Source organism: Arvicola amphibius, chromosome 10 (assembly GCF_903992535.2).
Source record: "Arvicola amphibius chromosome 10, mArvAmp1.2, whole genome shotgun sequence".
Taxonomy (NCBI): Eukaryota; Metazoa; Chordata; class Mammalia; order Rodentia; family Cricetidae; genus Arvicola; species Arvicola amphibius.
The window spans coordinates 57503240-57529960 of NC_052056.1; the positions used below are offsets into that span (position 1 = coordinate 57503240).

Below are 26721 nucleotides of genomic sequence, written 5' to 3' on the forward strand. Positions count from 1 at the left end.
TGACCATTTGGAGGTACTGGGCTAGCTTGAGAGACATTGGCTTATGTTTAGAGAGCTTATTGATAGCCTAGAGGACAGAGAGTCTCTTGAATTCTTGTTTAAAGATATACCTGAAAACCTAGTCCTAGAATTGTCTCTATTATGTAGAAAAGTGGAGAAGAGCCACTCAGATCAAATGCTACGTCCTGTCCTAGCCTGGTGGTGGCAGGGGGAATAGGCGTGAGGATAAGTGATGCTGACACAGAGCCAGGAAGCAGTTGTGATCCAGTGAGTCATCAGAGCCTTGTATTCTTGGTTTCGAGGTTGATCACATTCCCCTGGGGAAGAGGAAGCTGCTTATCCGTTGCCTTGTGGATCCCCTCTGGCATTAAAGGAACATAGTAGTAGCCCATGATGGAGAAGATCAGGCAGACCACCAGCAGGAGGCAGGAGAACAAAACGAATTCGGCCCACTGCAGGGAGAAATAAACGAAAGAGAAAATTACGAAGAAACCTTTAAAGAGTGGCAGGATGGGAAGATGACTAAGGAGTCATCACTTGAGGCACTTCCTTGGCAGAACGCTGGGTTCACTGGCCCTGCCTTCCATAGGGACATGGTGGTCATTGTTGTCACATAATACGTCTATTTGCTGGCCAGGTCTGTTATCTAACCTTCCTGTCCTTGATGGGGGATCTGGAGGTCAGGATAAAGGGAGATGAGGAAGTTGGAGGGCACACTGTGGAGACACGAGCTCCTGTTCTCCTCAGAGCCTTACCTGTACCAGGCCACTGAACTGTGCCACAACAAGCACGATGATATTCCCAACTGCAACTGTCAGCAACCAGGCTGCCTGGAGCACAGATTTCATGCTAGATGGTGCCTAGACAGGAGACATCGGTAAACATTCAATTTCCCTATTCCACCTTCCTGCCCCATGAGTCCATCCATGGGACATGTCCCATTAAAAACTTCTATTTCCCATCTTCCTCACTAAGTTCAGCTATTGCATTGAGTCTGGAGATGGTGATAGCATTTCTTCTTATCATTCAGGAGATTATAAGAAGAAAGTGGATCTATTAATTGGATTTTTAAGTTTATTATATCAAATAATTAATATCTCAACCTTAAGAGATAATCTTTATTACTATGGTATTCTGAAAATATAAGAAAAGTAAAAGGAACATAAAGAAAAGGAAACACAATAGGATTTCAGAGATAATTTATTTGTTCCTATTCCCAAACAGGACACACAGAGAATATTTGAACATGAGTAGTCTAACCCTACAGCCTTCAGTCTTTATCCTTACTTTTTTCCTCCAGAGCCCAAACAACACAGAGCCAAATGCTGCATTATCATGATCCTAGAAATCAAGATGGCTGTTCAGGGTCCTATGTAAGGAGCTCATGAACCAAAGAGATGGAGGATGGCGTGTCCCTTTGAGAAGCTTTCTAAGTGCTGTCACCACTTCTACTTGTAAAAATATTACCTGAGAATAAGAAAATTCAAGTCCCGTGATGGAGAACATGACCTCTGCTGCTGTAACCAGGATATATTGTGGTAGCTGCCATGCAATGGATAGTTTATTGGCTGGAATTTCTTCTGTCTTCCAAGTCTGAAGACCCTGATTGGTAATCTTAGTGGGAGAAACAGGAATTGGACTTCTCAGTAATCTTAAACAAACATACCTAACTGTAGCATCCTATGATCTACAGCCAGTCCTTCCTTTTATTTTCACTTTCTGTTACCCTCAAGAGATTAGACATTTCTATACAATTCCATTGTTTTACATTTTCTCTTGATGACACCACATTCATCTCCCTGATTTCAGCCAGTTACAGTAGAAATCTCTGAGATTAAAAGTCTTTGATGTCCAAATGCTGTAGGCTCTAAGTCAACGGGAATTGGGTCCAAAATAGTGAAGTAGAGGAATCCTGTTTTATTCCTTAGTTGAGAATGTACATAATATTTAGGAATCTGTGCATGTGGGGGGTATGTGTGTGAGTGATGTGTATATACATGTGTTGTGGTGTGTGTGTGTTATGTGTGTTGTGTATGTGTGTGTAGTGTGTGTGTATGTGGTTTGTGAATACATGTGTATGTGTGGTGGTATGTGTTTATGTGGTGTATGTGTTGTGTTTGTGTGGCATGTGTGTGTGTTTGTGTGGTGTGATATGGTGTGTTTGTTCAGCATCAGAGCAGACTAAAAGAGCCTCTAAAAGTCAGATAGTCAAGTGTTCTAAGGCTATATCCCCAGCCTCCAAATTAAGCTTGAGAAAGAAAAAAAGGAGAATATGTGGAGACTGACATTCACTTGATTCAAAATAGATTACAAATTGACAGGAAACGAAAACCATATTAAATCAACACAGGAGGAACACATGGATCAATGGGACAGAGCTGAGAAGCTACAAATAAGACATCATTTTATGATCAGTTGATTTTCAACAACAGCATCAGGACAATTTAGTGTGCAGTCTTTTCAATAAACTGTGCCGAGACGACTGGATATCATGTGTGTGTGTGTGTGTGTGTGTGTGTTATATGAACTATATGTCTCTGTGTGTGAAAGAGTAGAATATGAACCTTTAACAAAATATCCTTATGTACAAAAATTAATTGAAATCTTATGCCCTCTTCTAGCCCCCAGACACCAGGCATGCATGTGGTGCACATAAATGTGAGCAAAATATTCATACATATACATGAAAGAAAAAATTTGAATCAAGATTCAGAAATTTTCTGTTCTAGTTACTGAGAAAATTACTGTTTGTTTGAGGCAGCATCTTACTATATAGCCCTGGCTAATCTTGAGCTCCCTACCTAGACCAGCCTGGCTTCAAACTCACATTTGCCTGCCTCTGCCTTTTGAGTGCTGGGATTAAAGATGTGTATGTGCCACTATACCCAGTGGCAATTACTTTTGATATAACAAAGTTAATTATTCCCCAAACTTTATGTGGATATTGATATTTCAGACTGTTGTATGGTAGCAGATCAAGATTTCAGGGATCTAACAGACCTGCATATCAAGTCAGGAAAAAAAATAAGCAAGCAAACATAAAACAAGTAATTTTTCATGAATAATATTTAGTTTCTTAAGGTCATAATGATACTGGATCAGAGCAGGAGATTTCATAGTGATAGCTCAGAACATGTCACATCTCCATTCTCAACACTCTTGGCCTGCTTCTAATGTTCTCTCCTTTGCTATCCCCTGTGGAGATGGTGGGTTTTCTAAAGCCACAACAGAACCATTGCTATTTCAGTATGAAATGTCCTCCCAATGTTTTAAAGGCTTGACCCCCAGTGTAACTTTCAGAGGTGGAGCTTCAAGGGTACAGTTAAATTATGGGGACACTGACCTAACCAATGAATAACTGACTGATCCTGAGTGGACTCTTCGGAGGTCATGGAAACTGGTAGGTGAGGCCCTTCATGGGTGTTGAGGAAGTGAGTCAATGAGGGCATACCTTGTCCCTGACCCCCTTTCCTATTGTTCTCTCTGCTCCTTGGTCACCATGGCATTTCTGGCACCTTTTCTCCATCATGTCTTTCTACTATGATGTTTTTCATAGACTTAAAACCAGTAGAGTCATCCAACTCTAGACCAAAATGGCTGAAGCCATGAGCCATGATAAATAAGTGTTTTAGCCTTTCTACCTATTCCTATCAGACATTTGTCACAGTGATGGAAAATCTGACACTGGACCAGAAAGAAGTATGTGATTCTTTCTTGCTACAAAGTCTTCTTATTTGCACTTTGTCCTCACCAAGAAGATTCTACGATGTGTGTGTGTGTGTGTGTGTGTGTGTGTGTGTGTGTATGCACATGCACACATGCATATGTAAAAAGAAAGGAAACAGACAGACAGTTATGTAAACAAGCAGACAGAGACTAGATTTGGTGGCTGTAAGCTGCTTACATTGGTGATCACAAACAGATACGTTGTACCAATGTCTAGTAGACCTAAATCAAGAAAAAAGTCTGTGTCTTCTGTCTCACAGTGCACTGCAGGGTACCTGCAACAAGATAAGATTTTGTCAGAATAAACAGCATGGCTTGGGGAAACACTCACATCTCCAACAAAGAGATTTCAACTCCAATGAGGAAAATAGTTAAGCCATGTGTCTTTGAAGACAGATACTTCTAGGACACTTTGGGTCCAGGTTTCTGCCTTGGACTGCTCTCTGTCTTACCAGCCAAGTACGTTTTTAAATCCTAACCCTGAAGAAAGACTGTACAGATTAAGTTTTATACATTTCAGGCCCATGAACTTTTTCATATAAATTTTATGTCTTAGCAGAATAGTATACAACAGGGAACATGAGAGGGAAATACTAAGTCAAGAGTTCTCAACCTGTAGTTCACAACACCTTGGGAGGTCGCGTACCAGATAACCTGCATATCAGAGACTTTCATTGCGATTTCATAAGAGTAGCAAAATTCAGTTAGTAAGTAGCAACAAAAAAATTTTATTCTGGGAGGGAGGGTCACCACAACAGGAGGAACTACATTGAAGGGTCACAGCTTTAGCAACCAGTTGAAAGCCAGTGCTGTAAAGGATGAGGTACCGATGACAGGTACTAAGGATCAGGAGCCAAGATCCACAACAAACTTTGTGAGCGTCACAGAGAAAGGCTGTATTAACTACACAGTATGCTCAGCACAACTATCACAATCTCAGAAGAGCAATGTAGAAAGAAGACAAGCCTGGGAGAAGAGGGAAAGGATTAAAAAGAAGCGGAAATCTTCCTTTACTCCAAATTAGCACAGATATGCCTGTGTCTATTACCCAAATACAAAAAATTCAAAAAAGATTGTTTTGATAAAAGCAAAATGTCCACAAAGACAAGGCTCTTACTCTCTTCTCATCACGGTTCTGTATGCGGACACTCCATAGTCTTTGCCCACACTGAGAGGAGCATCTTCATCCAAGAAGATATTGATGTCTTTATGCAGGGTGTTAATAAACCTGGGGGTAGACAAATCATTTGTACCTCAGACAGAAATATACAAACAAGGACACCTCTATATTCCAAGTGGCTGGGGCAGGAACAAACAAACATAGAACTTAAATATAAGAAGTAATTGCTACTCTTTACTTACTCTAGGAAAACTGAGTTTTCTGCCTTATGACTGACACTCACCAGAAAGCCAGCTAGACGGATGCTCCCACAGTGAGACATGCCATCTGACTTTCCTTTCTAATCTAGTTTAGAAATATCTAAACATAATCACTCTGTTTCACATCCAATTCCAGCCACAGACAGGACAGCAGGTGAACACTCCCTTATCTGTCCTGTGCCATCTGGCAAGACCTTCAGCCTTATCTGAATTAAAAACCCACTTTTTTTGATATCTCTGTTAGTTTATAACAGAAACCTATACTATACAGGCTAGATACCCAAATACCAAAAATGATGGTAGGAATATTTGCTTACTTCTAAATGTTTATCTCTTGAACATATACATTCACAGAGTTATTTTCATGAGAGCAAGATAGATGGCTAATAATAGGTAGAAAAATCTTTTATGGTAGAGAACAAAGGATAGCCACTGAATCAGGGTGATTGGCCAGTCCTACGGGAAGAAGCATGCCCATTGGCCTTTCACTGCCATAGGAAATGCTACAGACACCAGTGCCCCTGACTTTCTAAGAGGGAAACATCTCTACTCAGAACAAGTAAAATATTTTGAGGCCTCTTCATCTGAAGCCCCCAACTCCCAAACCTGATGGCTGTCATCCCATTGGCTGGTTTGATTTCCATATCCTTTACCTGCAACAGAGAAAAGAAAAGCTCAGGAGGAGCAGACACAGGGAAACCTATAATCAGAACATTCTATTTCCAGGCTGCTCTTTGGTAAACTTCTGATGAGTCAGCCGTCTTACTTCAAAACAGAACTTGTGCAATTCCCTATCTTACCAGCACACTGGAGACACTTTCCCCATCCTCATGAATAACCAAATGGTAACGGGTCTTCTCTTCTACAGAATGCTTGTTGTGGACAGACAAGTTGTTATACTTCAGATGAAAATGTAAATCTTGGATTTTTGTGTCCAGGTGTAGTTTGGAATAGTGCGTTGTGTTCTGCAGAATGAAGAGCCTATTATAGTCACTTTCTACCCGAGTGTGGACATCAAATTCCATAGCCTCAGGATGTGTAACCTAGTTACTTCTTTCTCTAAGCTAGTTATTTCATTTCTAGGACACTAGCATGGGACACAGAAGCATACACAAGGAAGAGTAGAGTAGTTCATTATAACATAAAACACATGCAGGGGAGGGCTCAGTTGTTAAGAGCACTGGCTGCTTTCTCAGAGGACCCGAGTTTGTTTTTTAGCATCCACGCTCGCTGCAGTTCCAGGAGATCTGATGTCCTCTTCTGGCCTCTGCAGACACCAGGCACATACACGATACAAAGACAGGCATACATGCAGGCAAAGTGTCCACACACATAAAAATCAGTAAATAAATAAGCAAAAATCCTTGTAGGACTGTAACTGTAGCTAAATGGTAGAGTGCATGCCTGGTGCTCTAGGTTCAATCCCCAGTATCACCACAAAAGTAAGACCAGCAAAACCCAACTTGAATTATCTACAAGAAAAAGCTTAGATGAACTATATTTAAAGGATAAAATATTATGCAACCACTAGGATAATGCTACCAGAGATTATTTAGGACATAAGAAAACAATTATGAGATTCTATGTAATCGTAGACTATGTCATTACACAACCAAGGCTACTAGAGCGCGCGCAGGTTCTAATTCATTGGGCCATGCCTCACCTGAAAAGAGTGGACGGACTCCACCAGGAGGGAGTTATTTCTACTTCCTAGCACCGTCACCTTTATTTCACCGTCTGCCAGGTTCAAGGCTTGTAAGAAAATCTCTTGGGAATCTGGCTGGGCATGGGTCATTCCCTGAAAGACAGGCAATACTTATTTATCACCAATAAGTAACCCTTCAGATCCAAGTGAACAAATCTTAGCTCTGTCTTTGACAGCTCAGCCCTTCTAGCCAAGATTTACCAGTTTATCCTTCTGAAGAGCAGTTGGCTTAGAAATCTGAAATGGCAACTTTTTTTTTTTTTTTTTAATCAGGGAAGACCCCAGTTCCTTGAAGCAGTCACCAATAGACGGTAACAAACACATTCCTTCGGTTGTGGTTAACTAATAGCAGCTATTTGATGGCCAGAAGGACAATTTGTATAGCTTCGAAGGCGGCAGATAAACCTTTGTTCCCTGGGTATTTGGGGTATTTGTGTTGTGGAATTTCCTGAATACAAGCCCTGAATTGCTCAGGTGAGAACTGGGTCTCCTTTTGCATTGTTTCTCTGGTCACTTAAATACTCACCATGGCTGTCCTGTGAAATGGATACTGTGGTAAGTCCTAAGGGATCGAGACTGAACATGTAAGAAGAGTGAATGGAGCAGACTGGGAGCTTAACATTTACTGGACTCACATTTACTTTTATCTCCACAAGTGCTGCAACTGCAAATGCCAGGCTTGCTAGGATCATACCGACAGCCATTTTCCTGAGTGAGCTGTGGGGGAAAGGAGAGATCTTTATATCGACCCTTACTCTTAAGGTACAAAGCCCAGACTCCTTAGCCTTTCTATAAAGACTTTAATTCCAATTATTTTAAAGTATTTTCTAGAACTTTCCTTCAAACACTCTTTTTACTCAATTACTAACACCTCTTCCCTATAATATACCACTTTTCCACCTTTCCTTATGATTATGATGATGTTTAGCCATTATGTCATAATATTAGCGATAATAGCAATATAATAAGGTTTGTTATTTAATGCACAGCAACTGCTATAATTCTTCAACTCTTTTTCTTCTTCAAAGTCTTTGTTGACCTCTATGGCATTCCCAATTTCTCTCCCTAGGGTGTTTACCACATTACCCATATAACGGCCATCTTTGTCTATGTTCTAGTTCCCTTACTAACCAGTGAACACCTTGAAAAAGATGTGTACTTGATTTGCATGGAAGTTGGTCCTAGACTCCCTATTGCCTGCTCAATAAGTAACTGACGAGGGCATTTGTATGTGGTACAGTGATCATCACTCTCCTGTCACAGCTAGATTGCTGTCAAATCAGAGCTGAAAGAGGACTTGAACTGTTCCTTGCCAACCTTTACAAATGATACTTTCTACTCAGCATGGGGCAGGTTGCTGTGCATACTAACTCAAAGTGATGTGCACCCATTCGTACAAGGCCCTATCTTAGTTTCATAGGAACAGCGGGGCATTTAAAAGAATTTGTTGTCATCAAAACCTCAGGACTTGGTCTAGAAAGATGGCTCAGAGCACAATTCTATGAAGGCTAACGGCTTGAGTTCAATCCCTAGAACTCAAATGGTAGAGGAAAGAACCAATTCCCACAGGATTTCCTCTAACCTCTACACACTCGCTGTGGCACACACATTAACCTTTCCCCACACCACACATGAAATAAGTTAATAAGTGTACTTCTTTTGGAGAGGCAACATTCAAGGACAAAGCATCATGGTTTATCAGAAACCTGAAATCACATATATGCCCAGACCTGCCCCTTCAACACCATACACTCAAGTCTGTAGCATTGGCATTGACAATCAACAGTTAGATCTAATTTCCACTTTTCCATATTAATATAATTTTGCCAACATGGAAAAATAGAAACAGATAAATGATAAATCAAAGTAAGTAATCATTTATCATAAACATTCATGCTTTTTGAATCATCACCAAATTATCAGCCATTGAGTCCATATGCAATAATACTTGGCATGGCGAGCACTTACGAGAAGTTAAGTCTGCACTTGGAGATCAGCCGATAAATGACAAGGTCAAACAACGGGATGAAGACAAGAACCAGAAAGGGATTTAGTACCTGAAACACCATGGTAACAAGGATTAATATAAGCATCCCTCGGTCGTGAGTGTGAGCTCCTGCTCTCATGCGCTCCTCTGCTTGCGTGCACCATCTCACGTCTGCTCACTTTCACCTTAGTAGGTAAAAGAGTCTACATTTCTTCACTTCTTTACTCTGCTTCCACCGGAAAGTATCTTAACCTCCCCAGATACCAAGGGACTAGTTTTATTGAGCTTGTTTCTCTGTCAGTCAACTTAGAAACCATTCTCTGCCATTGTCCCTTGTCTTTAGTTTCACAGCCTACAGGGAAAAATGGGGGGCTAAGAAGCATCCTGAAAGTCACTATTGGTAAGCAGACATTCTGACTTTGTTGCTCACACAGCAGAAATTTATACTTCCTTTTTGTTTGTTTTGATAGTACTGGGCATTGAACCTAGGACACCCTGCATGTCAGGCAAGTGCTATACCACTGAGCTACAGCCCTAGCCTCAGGTTTACACTTTCTTTGACAATATTTTTAATTATACTATCTTGGCATAGAAAGAAAATTCAATGCTCACACTTTACATGGGGTTCAAACTTAGTCTCTCTGGAGTTGGGCAGAACTACATCCTTTAAAAAGGATGTGAAAGAGAAGAGTAAGATCCAAAGGAACTTTCTGTCTCCACATTTGGGCTTCCTCAGCACACAATGAGGAATGCATCAGATGATGGCTGTTAACCTGAATAATAGGCAGGTACAGGTGAGGAAAAATGTTTATGCAGAGAAGTCTGTGCCTACCTGCATCTGGTCCGGCTGAAGCACAAAAAATCCCTGAAACATCATAACAAATTATAGTTAGATGGTAACAGAAGACAACAAAAGCTTAGGTCACCCATCTTGACAGTAGATGAGAAGCCTATAAAAGAAAATTAATCAGATCTTTGGTTCAAGATACCTGGTTTACTGGCAAAGGTATGTGGGGGTAGGGAGAGACTTGAGATGGCTTTTGACTATTTGATAAGGACAGATGGACCCTAGGAGAACACTTCTTTCTGTGCCTGGGTTAAGTATTTATTCTCCAAAATGCTTGGGATTTGCAATCATTGCATATGTGCATACAGGAGACTAGGGAAGAGGCAGTGAGGCTGAAGTTTAAATGTGAAATTCATTTATGTTTTGTATATGACTCATACACCAGCCTGAAGATAATTTCCTTAATAATTGCCAACTATTTTGTCCATGAAAATTTTATGGTGTAGGAATTTTCACTTGTGATGTCATGTTAATGCTCAAGAATACTTTTGTCATTTGGAGCAATTAGGACGCCAGAGTTTTGGACCAGGGATGTTCAACCTGAACCACACCTTGCCGGAGAGTGACAGTGTTGGTGTGTTAGAGGTAGTAATTACAGGAGGACCAGTGTTGTGGTCAGGGTGAAGTTGTCCCTGATATCCTAAGTTCAACCTCCAAAGTTGCTCTCCAGAGAATCAATAAGAGAACTGCCATGATAACTCCTGGACAACTAGAGGAAGGCAGAGGTAAAATTATACTTCGGAGGCTCCTGGTATCACTCTACCCTGTCTTCTTCAAAACCATTAATATAATAATATAGAGATGAAACTATTAAAAATAGAAAATGGACCAAAGAATGAACACTGAAGAAAGAGAAAATAATATTTACAACATTTTCACTCTTCCCATGGCCACAAATCAGACATTTTATTAATTCTCCCTCAGGTCCTATGGGTGCCCTGCTTGATCTTGCCTGACAAATGAGGCAAGCTGTGAAGGAGCACCCCTCGAGCTTTTACTTGGTATGTCTAAGACAGGCTCAATGTAAGAAAATCATCAACCAGGCCTGCTTACGTCATCTGTCATCCTTTCAGCACATCATGGTGGGGATATCGGGCATGTCCCACCCTTTCCCTCCTGATTCCTAAAGATATGACTATAATTTTTATTTCTAGCCTGACTTTGATTTTCTTTACATACTCAGTGTTTTGGGGACTTAATGTATATCTCTGATGACCTTGTCAGTTATTAAGAAAAATCACCAATAAATTAGTTAAATATATGGAAATAAAAATATGCTTGTAGCTGGGCGGTGGTGGCGCATGCCTTTAATCCCAGCACTCGGGAGGCAGAGGCAGGCGGATCTCTGAGTTCGAGGCCAGCCTGGTCTACAAGAGCTAGGTCCAGGACAGGCTCTAGAAACTACAGGGAAACCCTGTCTCAAAAAACCAAAAAAAAATGCTTGTATAAATTAATTACAAATTATGTATGTGATGAACTTAACAGAGTTCTTTGTAAGTTCTGTCAACTCACCAAATCACCATCCATTTTGTTAGCTTGCAGTGTCCATCGTGAGCCCTAGAGCAGACAGATTTTGTTGTGAGACATCCTTTTCCTGTGATAAGAAAGAGGATGAAAAAAAGATATCTTTCAAAAAAAACCACTATTTATTACCTGTTGGTCCAAAAGAGCCCAGAACATGGGCAGTGGGATATAAAGGAACAGTACTCTGGTGAGTGCCTTCACATCCACAATGAGATGCTTCTGCAGGGAGGAAGAAAGAGCAAGCAGAATTGCCAGAGGTTCCAAACGTGCTTTTCTCGCTTAGAGTAGAAATTGTCCAAAACAGTAAAAGAAGAGGTCATGCCAGAAGAAAAGAATTTGAAAGATCTCATAGAATTATGAGCTATATCTGTGGTTGCCACTTACGGGATATTTTTCTGATGCCCAGTCTAGCCAGTGCTGCCGTTTTGGAATGTCCCCAGAACGGTTCCTGAAGCGATTGCTGATAGCAAACTAGGGTAGAGACCACAATCAGAGACAGACAAAAAAAAAAAAAAAAAAAAAAAAAAAAAAAGAATCCCCTGATTTCCCCAATTCATCATCCCTTCCTTCAAATAAGTACTTTGAATTTCATCAAACACTGAATCTCTATATCTGAGTTGTAATTTTTATCTTTCCTTATTTCCTAATGGCATCAAATATAACTGTACTCAGAAGATTTTTGGCCTATTAAAAAAGTGACTGCTGCTAAAACCCAGTTGTCAAGAAGATGCAAGGAGCATAAATTAAACTCTATTTTTCAAAATATAGGCACATAGAAGGGAGATGGTTGAGAAAAACATATGCCCCATGCATAGAGGGCTACACGTTCAACATGGCAATTCATGAACTCACCCATATGCATTTGATCACTTGAGCCACTATGTTTCCTTCAGGGGGTGGTTTTCTGTACATCTTGCTTCCCATTGCAAACACAACTACAAGGGATACACAGACAATGTTCTTGGTCACTCATTTAGAATACTCAAGTCTGTCAGCATCAAATCCCACAGAGACCTGACATTCACTCCCTGGTCTTCAAAGTAGACCAGAAGGTACTGGTCTATTGTTAAGATATTCATTAAGAGACTTTCAAGGGATAGCAGAGACAGAATTCATCTTTGGTTTCCTCTTTTTTCTTTTGTCCATCTCCCCATGTGATAAATATGATATGAATATATGATCCCAATTTTGATTAATTTTTCTTTCTTGAATGCATAGCTCAGCTGTGCCCTCTGTTAAGTTACTACTGATTCCTTTATTCTACCTAGAACAATTTCTACCCATTCTACCCATTCTCCATTCTTTTTCTCCTTTCTTCCATCTTTGAGACAGGGTATCTCTTTATAGCCCACTGTGGCCTGGAACTCATTATGCTGCCCAGGCTAGACTCTAACTCATGATGCTCTTGTCTCTTCCTCCAGAGTGCTAGGATTACAAATGTGCAAACTTCTTGTTGCCTGTTCTTTAAATGCTGGTGTGCCTTTAGAATTTGAGCCTAGGTCTTTTTCTTTCCTTACTCTGTCTCAGCTTTCTATTTTCAAGGCTTAATTGCTGGTTGCACCTGATGAATCCATATCGGTGTCTAAAACCCAACTGCTTTTCTCTGGGCCCTAAGACAGTATTTCCAAACAACTACTTGGTGACACATTTAGAAGTTTCAAGAGCACCTATAACAACTTGTCCCCCCAAAAATTCCATCATCATTGCCCTAACCTGCTCACCTTCACTCCCTCAGTTAATGATCCTATTAGCTAGCCTGTGGCTCGGGTCAGAACCCTGTATTCAATAGTATCCTATCTTCTCCCTCACTTCACATAGCCAATCATACCATGGCTTGATAATTCAACAGTGACCAAGCCTGGATGAGCTGAGTAAGGCACTCGCCTCAAGTACAAAATTTAAAGGAATATAGTAGATGGACCAAACAAGATCAATATCTTTGCCTCACCCTCAACCCAATTTCTTTTCCATAGTGCAGACCTTTGAAAAGTAAGACACCATGAAAAATAAAAAAATCCAACAATCATTTCTCTGTTCAAAACCCCTTGGATGATTTTCTACTATCTTCACAATGAAGTTGTAATTCCTTCATGGCTTAAATTACCCTTCATTATTTTGTTTCTGGCAATGTTTCTTCTTTCTCTTTCTCTTTTGTGCTCCAGATAATCTGAATCATCCAAGGTTTTTGAACAGCCAACCTATCTCTCATCTAAAAACACCAAGCATATCGTCTTTCCATAGGGTCCCTTCTTTGACTGACCACTGTTCATCCTTGAGGGCTTATCTTAGAAGTCTCCTCTGTAGGTAAACCCTTGAAACCTTCAGTGTCTTATCATAGAGTTCTTCCATGAGCTCCATAGCTTTCTCTATACTTCTCAGTCATGACATTGACTGTATTAGATGATAACTCCCTGTTTATTTGTCTGGATTATTTTTCCTATGCCACATAAAGTCTTTAAGAATATGAACTTTATAACCGTCTAAAACACCAATGTGGTCCCAATACCTAGTATAAAATCTGATCACATAGTAAATATTATTGGCACCATAAAATGAAACAGATGACTAGCAATGATAGATACACATATTTAAGATAAAACATTCTAATTCCAGAATCTCTTTTGAGCTTCATAATTGCTTTACAGTCTAAATATTATCACTGAGCAGTAATCTAGAGAAGCTTCCATGATGCTAATAAATGGAAAGAATAAGAAAGTACTTGGGGAAAATCTTTGACATTGAAGGGAGAAGGAAGGATAGAGTATTTGATCATGGTTCATGTCTCTCCCCAAACAGATTTCTTTGGAACTGGGAACTGTATTACTTTCAGCCTCTCTGGCAGAAAAGAATCAGACCAAACATTGAATCTCTGGGCTCCCTTGCTTCTGTTGAGCTCTTTATGTGTTTGGACTGGATATGTTCCAGAGGGGTGTCACTCCGAGGTTCTGAGTGAGAACAGGTTTCCAGGTCAATGACTAGAAACAATCACACCCAAGCCTCCCCTGAGGGGACTTGCCTAAACTAACAGGCCCACACATCCCCCATCTTTTCCAGGACAAAGTTCTCAGTGCTAACAAGAATGCCACTTGATCTAAGTTGCATTACTTCCTAACTACTTAGCCAACTGCTCTTTAATTCTCTTTGTTCAAGGGAAAATTCCTTGGGAGCTTTGCAGAGCAGAGCAATGATAGCTAAAACTGGAAGCTCCTTTAAAATGCCCAGGTAATCAACACTGGCATCCACTTACCAGAAAAATAAGTGTCAGATAACTTAAACTGGCTTGAGACAGGCATTTAATTATCTCTTTCCTTCCTTGCATATTTCAGCAATAATCAATGGGCTTCGATCCTGACTACACTAAAGAATTACCTGAGAACTTGGGGGCGGTGGTGGTGCACACCTTTAATCCCAGCATTCAGGAGGCAGAGGCAGGTGGGGAAAAAGAAAAGATCATTTGAGATATTTAAAGTTTTTAGGCACTCAAACTCCTTATTGGCAGCTCTGCATGTGCTCCACAGATTGGGTTTTTTAAAGTTCCTTATGTGACTGTAACAGTTTAAAAATGGTTTATGGGAGCTGGACAGTGGTGGTGCATGCCTTTAATCCCATTACTTGGGAGGCAGAGGCAGGCAGATCTCTGTGAGTTCAAGACCAGCCTTGTCTACAAGAACTAGTTCCAGGACAGGTTCCAAAACTACAGAGAAACCATGTCCCAAAAAAGCAAAACAAACAAACAAATAAACAAAAGGTTTATGAAACTGGAGAGATGGTTCAGAAGTTAAGAGTACTTGTTGCTCTTTCAAACGACCTGAGTTAGATTCCTAATACAAAATGTTTGCTTACAATTGTTTATAACTCCAGTTCCAGAGGATCTGATGTCCTCTCCTGGCCTCCATGGGCACCAAGCCCACATGTGATAGACAAGCGTACACAGATAATACAAATAAAAAAATTCTGATTCTATTCATAAATTATCTTCAAAATCAAAGGGGTATCACTACAATAGCACTTGCCTAATAGGGTTAGTGTAAGGGTTCAATGACATAGCTTGTGTAGAATACCCACACGATGCCTTCCACGTAGCAGGGTCCACAACTCTTAGTTTCCTTTTCTCACTATACTCACCAAGTGCCACTACCATGAGCAATCCTGGAACTCCGAAAGCAAGTGCATAACAGTCTTCCCCAAAACACTTCACATCTCCTAAAGAAAATAGGAGGGGGAAACACAATTATGAATTATAAGTCATATTTTACTCTATTAGGTCTGGTTCTTGGTGCAGACATAGCTATCATCCTCTTTTCTTCCCACCGTCTAATCTAGGACGCTTATTTTAAGCCAGACAAATTAAAACTAGAATAACCTCTCATATATTTATAAGCCCATGTGAAAGGAGGAGCTGGACCACCTGCAGCTCTTTGGTTGGCCAGCCCCTTAGAAGGAATCCTAACCTCTCAGCATGGGTGTGATGAACGTAGAAATCAAGCTTCCTGCATTGATGGAGAGGTAGAAGACTGAGAAGTATCTAGTCCGTGCCTCTGCCTGGAATGAGACAGATCATCAGAGAAATTTATTTCTTAGGGCCACCCCACTCTATGTTCAAATTCTGATAAAGGCACATATAAAACAATGGGTACAGATAGTGTTTCCAGGGTATGTGACCATCTCATGAGCTCTTTAATACAGTGACTGGCTGACCCTGGTCAAGCTTTTACTCCCTTTCTAAAGTCCAGTATAAGCCCCTTAAGACCTGGGCAAAAGTGACCAACCTGTCCTCAATACCATTCTTGTGTCCTATACATGTTTATTATGCTATCAATTTATTTGTATTAAATATCTGTTTTATCGAGTATGTTGTGAGTTCCTTCAGTAATGTCTAGACCTAGAACAAACACTAACGTATTTTAGACACCCAATAAATGTTTATTAACTGTATTAATGAAGCAAAAGACTCCTTGAGTTAATATATTTTGTGGAGTATGTGGTAGGACAGTGTAGCAAGCTGTTGATCTGGGAGTATAGTGCAACTACTGTCTCAGGGAGATTTCCCAGAGCGTGTGAAAGGGCATCTGCTGACTAGAAGTGGCTTGAAGAGGCCTGGGGGTGAGTCCGCTCTATTAACTGAAATACACCTGTGGGCCAGCCACTAAATACAACTTCCAAGTAATTTCCTAATAGGTGATTTTCTGCCTAAGGTGTACTTCATTTGGGCATTTTAGCTCATCCCGATCCACCGGAAGAATAATGAGGAACCGAGACGTGTTGGTTAGTCCAAGAAGAGATGGTTACCACGTCCACTTGCCGCAGCTCCCTCAAATAGGCTCATCTGCACTTTTGTCACATGTCCTCCAACTCCCACCTTTGCCAGTGGAAAGTGTTAGAAAGAGAGGGAATGGCCAGCCAGGCGAATTCATCTGTCAACTGGCATTCTGTTTCGTTCTAACTGATAATTCCTTCCTCACAAAATCATCTCCTACCGTCCTCGCCACATTAGTTCTCGGGTTCCTCACGTGAAAGTAAGGTAATTATTTCCAAATCCTATGTGAAGTTTTTCCTTCAATGAAGCAAGCACCTGATTTCCCATTGCTTCTGCTCCATGGGCTCAGATGTAAGCATGGTCATCCCCCAGTATTTAAGAACAGCTATATATAATTTTCGCCTTGGGTTTTGTTTGTTCATTTGCATTTTGTCTTGAGTCGGGATCATGTGTATCCTGGGCTAGCCTTGAAATAGTTATGTAGCTGAGGATGGCCTTGAACTTCTGATCCGTCTGCCTCTACCTGAATGGAATGCTGGGATTACAGGTATGTGCCCCATACTGAGTTTATACTTAGCTGGGGACTAAACCTAGGGCTTTATGGAGGCAACTCAAGTACTCTACCAACTGAGCCACATCCAAGACCCCTTGCTGCTTATCTTATTCAGTTTCTATGGCCTCATTTTCTTCAGTCTTTCATTATATGACATGTCTACCTCCCACCTGCTTTCAGTTTTCTCTTCTCTGAAGACCAGCATCCAGTGCCCAGTGCAGAACTCAGCTCCCCAGACAGGCTTTGATAGGTGGAATCACTTCAGTCTTAGCGGATGAGTACCTGACAGATTCCCCATTTTGATACTGGCTATACACTCTTGAAATACAGAAATAACAAGACTCTTACATGTTTTTCTTCAAACTGGTCTCCACCAAAAGCTGCCACACAGGGTTTGATACCTCCTGTTCCCAGAGCTATTAGACTCAGGCCAATCAATGATAAGATTCTGAAATGGAGAGGTAAGGATGCTATAACCATGTGGATACCAAACCAACTGTAGAGATGGACTATTAAAGATAATATCATCTTTGCATGTCTACATCTGCCTTGTGGGTACTTTCTACTTGCCTTAACTCCAAGCATTGCTCGTGAGAATGTATCATCTTCACATTTAGCCTCTGCTAGAAATTGTATTGTCTGAGAAGATCCTATGCATGTTAATTCCTTTTATCTTTTGTATGTATGCTTCAAGTGGAAGAAGGCACTTGTACAGACTTAGAAACTAACACACTAGTTTTTAATATGATTTAAGCAATCCAATTGAAAGATCTTAAGGACTCTAATCTTGCATACCTTTACTACCTACAAGCAAAATATTAAAACATAATAAATAAGAATGGCATCAGTAAGTTTTATGGAGCAATAATAAGGTGTTTAATGCTTACCACTTTTCAAATAAAGTTGAAACTTCAACTCAGAGTGGTGTGTGAGTATATTAAGTTGATTATAAACATTAAAATCTTTTAAATATCTCTGCTCTATATACACCAATACCTGAAATGAACAGGGTCAGTAAAATAGGAATACAGAGAACTACACATAAATAGAAAGACTTCGACCTTTGACCACCTTTATAATACATTATAAGTAAATACATTTAAAATTTGTAATGGTGTCCAGATACACAGTTAGATGAGTAAGTGAAGGGGAAAAGAAGGTCTAAAAAATTTTCTTGTTGTCAAACAAATGGAGAGTTCTTATGAGGATACTAATTAGGCATTCTAAGTATCTTCAAATGTTTACTTAATAAAAAAATGAGGCCTGATAATGTAGGAAAAGGTTCAATTGATCATAAAACCTTTGATTTTTAATAAGTTTTGCAATAAACTTATGCACTAAAAAATACAGGAAAATCTCTGACATGATATAGGAAGCCATCTGAGGTGACCTTCTGAGACGCACACCTAGCTGATGCAAGTGGAGCGGCTCAGGTGGTCCCATGATTTTACTTACGTATGTAGCGTTTTTCCTCCCAGTATTGGAATGGCCCCCAAAGACTTGAATACATGGCCAAGAACGTATACCAATGAGAGATAGATGATTGTCCTGTGAAGAAAGTTAAGCCAGTCAGTGTATGACACAGTCAGGGTTCACGCTGTTCTCAGTAGACAGAGGAGGAAGTGGAGGAGGGCAGGATGAACTGGGAGGCATGGGTAGAAACAGTGGTGAACGGAGTAAGCAGATGAGGGGAAAGGAGTGTGATTCTTCACCCCACAGTGCCCACTTGGGGGTGGCACACCTGGCTTTCAAATTCTCTTCCCGGATCTACACTCTGCTCTGAGTTCTCAGAGCAACCCTACTTGTATATAGATGTGACAAGAACCAAGGGGTTTGTAGCAATCACAGTGATGTTTCCAATCAGTAACATCTGTAGAACAGGATGCTTCCACCTGTTGTTTCTCTCAAGCCATATCTATTAGCTCTAGGACACAAGAGAAATAAAATATGAATGCCAAGTACATAAAAGCGCTAATACAAAGGACTTTCTCTAAACAAGCAGTGAGAAGTACAGAAAGGTGGAAGGATTTTAGGTTCAATTGGGGTAATTTGAACACTTGGTCTAACTGTAAGCCCAGGAAAGTTTCCACATGGATAATTTGCCAAAAATAGGGAAGTACAAAGGACTTAAACTGTTTGGTGATTAAAAAAAAATCATGTTTTTTTGGGGGGGAGCGATAAATACTATTTTTTCCCAATGAACTTGAATAGCAAATAAGTAGCAGGTGAAGGAATTCCAATAACAACATATGTAGAACTCGGTACGCTGGCTTGACACAATATCACTTATATGCTTGTGTGTATTACCATAAGTGGAATGTGTATTATGTATATTACCATATAGGTAGAATGGTAATGCTATAATAAACCTTTAGAATTATATAGTTTGCCTTATCATTTTAAAAAGGAAGAGGAGAAAGAGGAAAGCTGGCAGAGGCAAAAGCACTGAACAGGAACAGAGACGGAGATAAGGGTAGAGGGACACATTTGAACATGTAATTTGTTTCCTCCACTGAGACAAGGCTGCCACTTCAGAGCCAATTCCAGTCTGTAAAAATTAGGACTACAGCGTGGTTGAAGGGAATCCTGAGTTCATTCCACCAGATTGTAGCTATCATTCTATTTGTGTATAAGGGATCTCATATATCTGCCTACACACATACATACATCTACAGGAGGACAGATTATCACAGTTTCAAATCACCCCCTTTCTGAAAGAGATTCAACTCATGACCAGTGCTCTTAGCCTTTGAGCCATCTCTCCAGCCCCTAGTTTAAGTATTTTTATGGTCTCTGTGTCTGCATGAGGGAATGCCATGCATGCACACACACACACGTGTGGGGGGGGGGGGGGCGTATGTGTGTGTTTGCAGAGGCAAGGGGAGCATTAGATCCCTTGGAGCTAGAGTTACTTACAGCTATGTGCCACCAAATATGATGGGATCCAGTCTATGGAGCACTAAAAGCTCTTAAGCATGGAGTCATCTCTCCAGCCCCATTTGGTTTGTTTCTCTCTGATGATTTAGCATCTTCTCTTTGAGGTCCATGATAACTAGTTTTCTTTCAGTTTCTTTTTATTCCCTTTCTTCTAATTGTTCATTTTATTTCAGCCAAAGTTCTCCCCCAGAAAAGAAATCTAAGAAGATTAGACGTTTAAAATGAAGATTCCCAAGCTGAGATTTCTGGTACTTCTGGAGGCTTTCGGGGTCCTTCATTCCATTCCTTATATTCAACACCAGCGTAAAACACTTTTTAAAATTCCCTTGTTAAAAACAAACAAGCCTTAAAGTAAATAAAAATCACCTTCATAACTATCATACCTATTCTCAGTCTCAATTATGTTTTAGACAATAGTGCATGAATTTTATTATAGAAAAAAGACAGCAATGAAAACATTTTAGGTGTCCCTTTCCATCTTCTAATTTAGAGACAAAGAAAATAAAAATAAAATGGTGGCAACTGATAGCAGTTTGTGTTAATATTGAAGAGAATGAGGGTAAGTGATACTGTATACTTAGAATTCGTAGAATTACATAGTTGGCTCAATGTGGGGACAAAAGGAAGCCAGGATAAAGGACAGCCAACTTGAAAAGAAACATGCAGTTCTAAGTGCATGACGAATTTGAACTCAACGTTCCAACACTTTGAGTAGCTGTCTGCAAATAACTAAACTATGCACCCTCAGACCTGCTAAGGGGAAGTCAGTCTGGGGAAAGTGAGTAGTGAGAGTTAGCACCTAGTAGAAATCTAACATTTAGGGAAGAGCTAAGTAAATGAAAACAAAAATGGAGGTGGATTAAAAATAACCGAGAAAGACGAAAGTAAGAGAAGGAGAAAATGCAGTGCTAGAGGAAATCAGGAAGTTTCAAGGATTTGGGCATGAAAAGCAGGCTGAAGTAATGAAAATAAAAGTTCAGAGTGAACAAGAATCTAGAAATGGCCATTGTAATTTGTTAACAAAAGGCATCAGTATTCTGAGAAATTTCAGTAGGAAAAATATAAGTGATTTATACTATCTCATATTAAAACCACCACAATTTGCTTTTATTAAAGCTATTTGAACTCAAACAATGTAAAAAACATATTATATATAATTCATCGTTTCAAGCTTATGATTAATTGAACAAAAAAGGGATGTTCAACAAACATTTAAATTTGAATCAGACTGAGCTAAATTGTGTTTCCTCATATTGAATTGTGTTATTCTGTCCTAAGAAATGATAATGAAGATAGAAAAATGGCTAACACAGAGGAGCTCTTTTAAAATTCTGAGAGTGGCTGGAGGAGAAAATATACGGGAAAATAATTCAAGATTTTTGTTAGTTTATTTGGAGATACTAGAGCCCTTTACCTGCTTCCAGGACAGGAGAAGATTCTAGCTCTGAGGGAGAATCTGAAAGCTAAAAAGTAGTTGAGGCCATGGTGACAGCTCTGTAAACACTCAAGTTGTAGACACAAGACTTCTGGGTTTGTGTACTTTATATAAGTCACACCAGAAAAAGTAAGTTTAAAAAGAAAAAAAGAAATCAAGCAAGATTGAATTATGAATACAAGTAGAGAGTATTAAATTCTCCCTGAAATGTTCAGGAAGCTATTGTTCACCAAATCTTGGAGTTGTACTTCTTCAATCTCAAAGGAAGTTATTTTAAAAATACAACTGCAATGTCAGCCTTTATTCTTTAACTGAATGAAAAGACCATAGTTTGAGTTTTTTCATTCTTTGTGTAATGCCAATCCATAGCTGAATGAATTCAATGACTACTACTACACAAGGAACAAACGTAGCCACTTAGCCAGCATGCCTCTCTGAAGAGACCACTTGTATTCGCTCACATACACAAATAGATGTGTATGAGTACATAAATATATAAAATTAAGATCCAAATCAGTGTTTAGACTTAGAATTCTGTGTGGTTAGTTTTACATGTGAACCTGAGAAAACTAGAATCCCTCAGGGAAGAACATCTTAATGAGGAATTAGTCTAGATCCAGTTGGCTGTTAGCCATGTCTATGGGAGGGAGGTTGTTTTGATTGCTCATTGATGGAGAGAGGCACAGCCCACTGTGGGTAAAGCTATTCCTTAGGCGGGGATCCTGAACATATTGGAGAGAAAAAGCTAGCTGAGAGAAAACAAGCAGGGTTGAGTCTTCTCTCTCACTGCTCCTGACTGGGGGAGTAGTGTGATTTGCTGCTTGAATCCCTGCTTTGACTTTTCCAAAAGAATGTCAACAATTTAGAATTGTAAGCCAAATAAACTGCTTCTTCCCTATGTTGTTTTTTGTCAGGGTATTTGTCATAGAAACAGAAGTGAAGCAAGACAAGCTATCAAACACTCTGTCTACAAACACAACACTGCATAGCCAAACTACTTCAGGAAACAAAACATACTTAACTTTTACTTGGAGATTTTACAGTACACATTAACTTACTGGAGACTAAAATACAGTAAGGAAATCTTTTTCAATGTTTCCAAAACAACATAGGATTTTTCTAAAGTGCCATAGAAGCTTTATTTTCTTATGTAATTCATTTTATCTTACACAATCAAATTTTTAAAAGAGTATATTTTGAGAAATACTAATTCAGACAAATCCATGGAGGGTAAACCCCCAGAATATTATGAGATAGCAGATACCGAAAGCTTACCTTTAGCCTATGAGGATAATGCTATAGAGGACAACTATATCATTAGACATGTCTGCTGCTTCTGTTGTTAGCAACAAAAGAGCTGAACTAAATGGACTATTATTTTAACTTGTGGAAATCTTAGAGTCTAAAGAAGGAAGCTATAGAAGGAGGTGATGAAGGTAAACAGAGATGATTTTAAATCCTCTGGAAAGAAAGAAGAAGATGCTGAAGGAGGTGAGGTGACCAGTGAGTCTGGAGAAGACATGGAGCCAGTGCTAGGGAGCCACAGTGAGTCAGGAGAAGACATGGAGTGCATGCTAGGGAACTGCAGTAAGCCTTTACCAATATAAATTTGCCAGGGCATAACAATCTTTACCCTCGCTGAGAGAAAATAAGATTTGGTCTTAAGCTACAGAGTAGAAGACTAAAATTAGACTTTAAGAAGGAACTCTTGACTAAAAGGATGTGAAAATATTGGGGGGGGTGAGCATGGAAAGAATAGATTTTCTTGTTGTCAGTCATGGAGAGATACATATTTGTCATAGTCATGAGTTTTTTGTTTTTGTTGTTGTTGTTGTCTTTTGCTAGAAGATAAGAGATTAGGAGTTGTAGGTAACTTTCTGGTTTTTTTTTTTTTTTTTGGTTTTTCGAGACAGGGTTTCCCTATAGTTTCTAGAGCCTGTCTTGGAACTAGCTCTTGTAGACCAGGCTGGCCTTGAACTCAGAGATCCGCCTGCCTCTGCCTCCCGAGTGCTGGGATTAAAGGCGTGCGCCACCACCGCCTGGCTGTAGGTAACTTTCTGGACAATGAACTTGAGAGGCTCCTAAGGCTGTGACCTGTCATTGTCCTTACTTGAATTTCCCCAGCCATGAGTCAGCAATGGCTGCTCCCAAGATGGGTGTGAAATAGCAGAGGCTGCTGAAGGCATGGTATACAGATGTGGAGGTATCTTCATTCCAGTGCAGGAAATACAGGAAATACAAAGTCAGCACAGCTGATAAAACAGAAGAAAACAAATGAGAGGCAAAATAAGATAGATACAATGAAATGATTTCCGGGGAAATAAATTCGATTTCAGGGCTCTGCGAGTGATCCTGGTGTTCAGCACTCCTACTAGTGAAATAGCCCAGTGATAACTGCCAGGGAGTAGAAGCAAGGCCCATGGGAGCTATGAAGTAAATGAGGCATGCTGGATACACAAATACAATACTCACGCCTTCAATCTCTGTTCACTCGTAGCATCGTTTAGACCATAAGATGTTAACATGGTTCTTCCCATACCCCTTCCACCTCTCCTTCCCAGCAGCAACATTGTTTAATGGAACATACACAATGAGAGCTTTTCCACTTGTGTTTTCATTGGCTGTGTATTAAGTTCTGCAGGCCTTTGTTACCTTAACCAATAGGAGTTATTAAATAAAAACTTACGAAGCATTTGCTACCATGGCCAGAGGGAAGGATCGATTTATACCAAGGCAGAAAGAATAGACAAAGGAAACAAGCACATCACATGTAGGGAGACCAGGCTGCTGTAAGCATAAGGCAGAGAAGACTCAGGGACACAGAATTACCTTTCATGCCATAATAGGAAAAACGCTCACAGAATTCATTCACCACGATGAAGGCGATGCTGAGTGGATAGCTGGAGCCAAAGATTTTCTGTTCAACAAAGAGGTAAAGGTTGAGGAATGAGTTGTTTAACCTATTTAAACTTCATGACAGCACTACAACTGAAACATCGCCAAATATATGTATATGAAGAGGTTTTCGTCATGTTGCCCAGGCTGATCTCCATGTTGTCATAGTCCTGCTATAGGTTCCCAGAGCACTTGGGCTGCAGACAAACCCCACCATGCCTGAATAAACTCATTTTTACATCATCGCTGCCAGTTAACATGGGACAATGGTCTCTTCACAAAACACATATTGTCCTATTAGCTGTGCTTATATTGTCAATGTGGGAATAAAAAAATCGGAGTCTTACTTTGTTCGTTATTTGACATGGAACTGGTCAGACATTCCTTGACCAGGACCTACTCATCTCCCACAGCATCTCCATGAAAGCCTAGGGCTCTAGGGAGAGGATGATCATACTTATTGCTAACAATAAAAACATAAAGACGACTTCCAGAGCACCAGATATCCACACAGTCAGAACCAGATTTCATTTTCCCACTCAGCTCCACTATAGAGACTGACTCTTCCCATCTGCGATGTTTACCATCCTGGGAGAAATCTTAACAATATGATGGCTTCCTTTTCATAGGCAGCTAGAATCAGACATAGAGCTCAAAATGGAGGCCAGACATTTCTAAAGGTAAGCTGATTGGTTACCTTAACTCTAGGAAGAGAATTCTGAGATCCTGTGCAATTAAGTGTCTACCCTCCCTAGTAGTATGCATCATAATATTTTCCTTTTAATTTTATTTGCATTTATGTGTATATGTGGGAGTGTATGCCATGTGTATGTGGGTACCTGCAGAGTCCAGAAGAAGGTGCCGGATCTCCTGGAGCTGGAGGTAAAGGTTGTTATGAGCTGTCTGACCTGGGAACTAGAAGTCAAACTTTGGAAGAACAGCACATGCTTTCAACTACTAAGCCATCTCTCCAGAACTAAGATTTTCATCTGCAGCCTGCACATTAGAGGAATTGTGCTAGTGCGTGCATTATGTAATTCAGACTATAGGAAACATCATGTTTTATTTCGAATCTCTTTCCATTACAGCAGCTCCACTAACATGGAAAAGAGATAGAGATAATCTGTCTCTTGAGACATCCAAACATTAACATGAGATTTACATTATCTCTTCTTTATAGATAGGTACCTCTTTTTAATCATCCTTAATAGAACACATAATGGTTAACTATATATGATAAGTTAATATAGTCTGTCTTTTACCCATGTAGATATGAATGTCATCTTTCTACATACATGTTACTACATGATAATAACTTGCTTGAAAGATGCAATGAATTGAAATATTATCTTCCCAGGTCCCAGCTTGAGAATTATGCAACACAGAATTTATTTAAGTTTATCTGTGTACTAATTGGATTAACATTCAAACCTTACTTAAACTATACCACTACCCTGTCACTGTGCTTGAATTCTGTTATTCCAAAGAAATAAGATTCATACTAAGCTTATGATTGATAAGTAAATCAGAAAACATTGTCTGTTATTATGGTAGCCTCTCTACTGAGAGGATTTTACTAGCATATAAGGACTGACTGAGGTGATAAATTCAGAAGTGCTTTAACAAGCACATCATACAAGATATTATTCTTTGTTCCTCTTTCCGATCTTCCACTTTAAAGTGGGGACACTTAGTAACAGAGTGCGTCTATTCGAAAAGCTTCTGTTGGTGTCCGAAAAAAAGAAGGCACACAAGGGGAGCTAAAGGCTGCGTTTTCGTATTGGTAAAAGAACAATCACATACAGTTCTCCAGACAGAAATGCTTGCCAAGTTTCCCTGGCCATTCAAAGTGCTTTTTTTCCCCCAGGGAATATACAATGAAATACAGCAAAAACTCTGGGGCCCGACGGAAAAATTCTGGCTAACCTATCCCATGGCTTCCGTCCCAAAACTGAAAAAACTAGAATTAATTTTCAGGTGAATTCTAATTCCACGAGAGAGTAGTTTTTCTACTCTAATACAGCTCAGCACGAAGTTCCAACAGCCAAGGAGGAACTTCAAGAGTATGTTCGCTGTTACTGTCAAGAGACAAACTGACTTTGGGGACTCACCGGAGGTGGCTTCTTTGGAGGACTTGGAGGTCTAGGCAACACCTCTTCGGTAGAGACAGGTGAAAAAAGAGTTTCCTTGGACTCATTTTTCTGGAAGGGATTCATGGCTGGCTCCTTACTCTCTCTCTCCTCAAGCATTTGGCTTCAGTAGGCAGTTAGGACAGCTGCCAGCCTACAGTGAAAAGGGGGACTGGCGGGAGGAGGGATGGCCACAGCAACTAGGTTTAACCCTGTGGGTGTCAGTTTCGGTAGCTGCCTGCCTCCGAGCAGAGCCGGAAGCCAAAAGAAAAGAGAGGGTCGGCACACCACTTTCCAAAGAATGTTTGTGTAAAAGGTGTGGTATGGGGAAGAACCACATGTCACA

General features: G+C 40.1%; 1 protein-coding gene across 2 annotated transcripts; it reads right to left on the bottom strand.

Annotated features, from left to right (window-relative positions):
- Positions 1-173: 173 nt before the first annotated feature.
- On the bottom strand, positions 174-26495 carry Slc15a2 (solute carrier family 15 member 2). 2 transcript variants are annotated; one of them, XM_038346048.1, is made up of 22 exons: positions 26358-26495; positions 24181-24268; positions 23462-23603; positions 18435-18527; positions 17328-17427; positions 15621-15711; positions 15295-15372; positions 12022-12104; positions 11554-11640; positions 11299-11388; positions 11158-11202; positions 9631-9663; positions 8780-8868; positions 7447-7528; positions 6770-6904; positions 5907-6071; positions 5713-5759; positions 4844-4954; positions 3905-4001; positions 1468-1614; positions 756-860; positions 174-452 (listed from the first exon to the last, which is right to left on the bottom strand). In XM_038346048.1, the coding sequence occupies exons 1-22, from the start codon at positions 26493-26495 to the stop codon at positions 276-278; spliced, it is 2223 nt and encodes a 740-aa protein (XP_038201976.1). In that variant the 3' UTR covers positions 174-275. The 2 variants fall into 2 exon arrangements, with proteins under 2 accessions (XP_038201976.1, XP_038201977.1); XM_038346049.1 differs by lacking the exon at positions 18435-18527 and having other exon boundaries at positions 26358-26462.
- Positions 26496-26721: the final 226 nt, after the last annotated feature.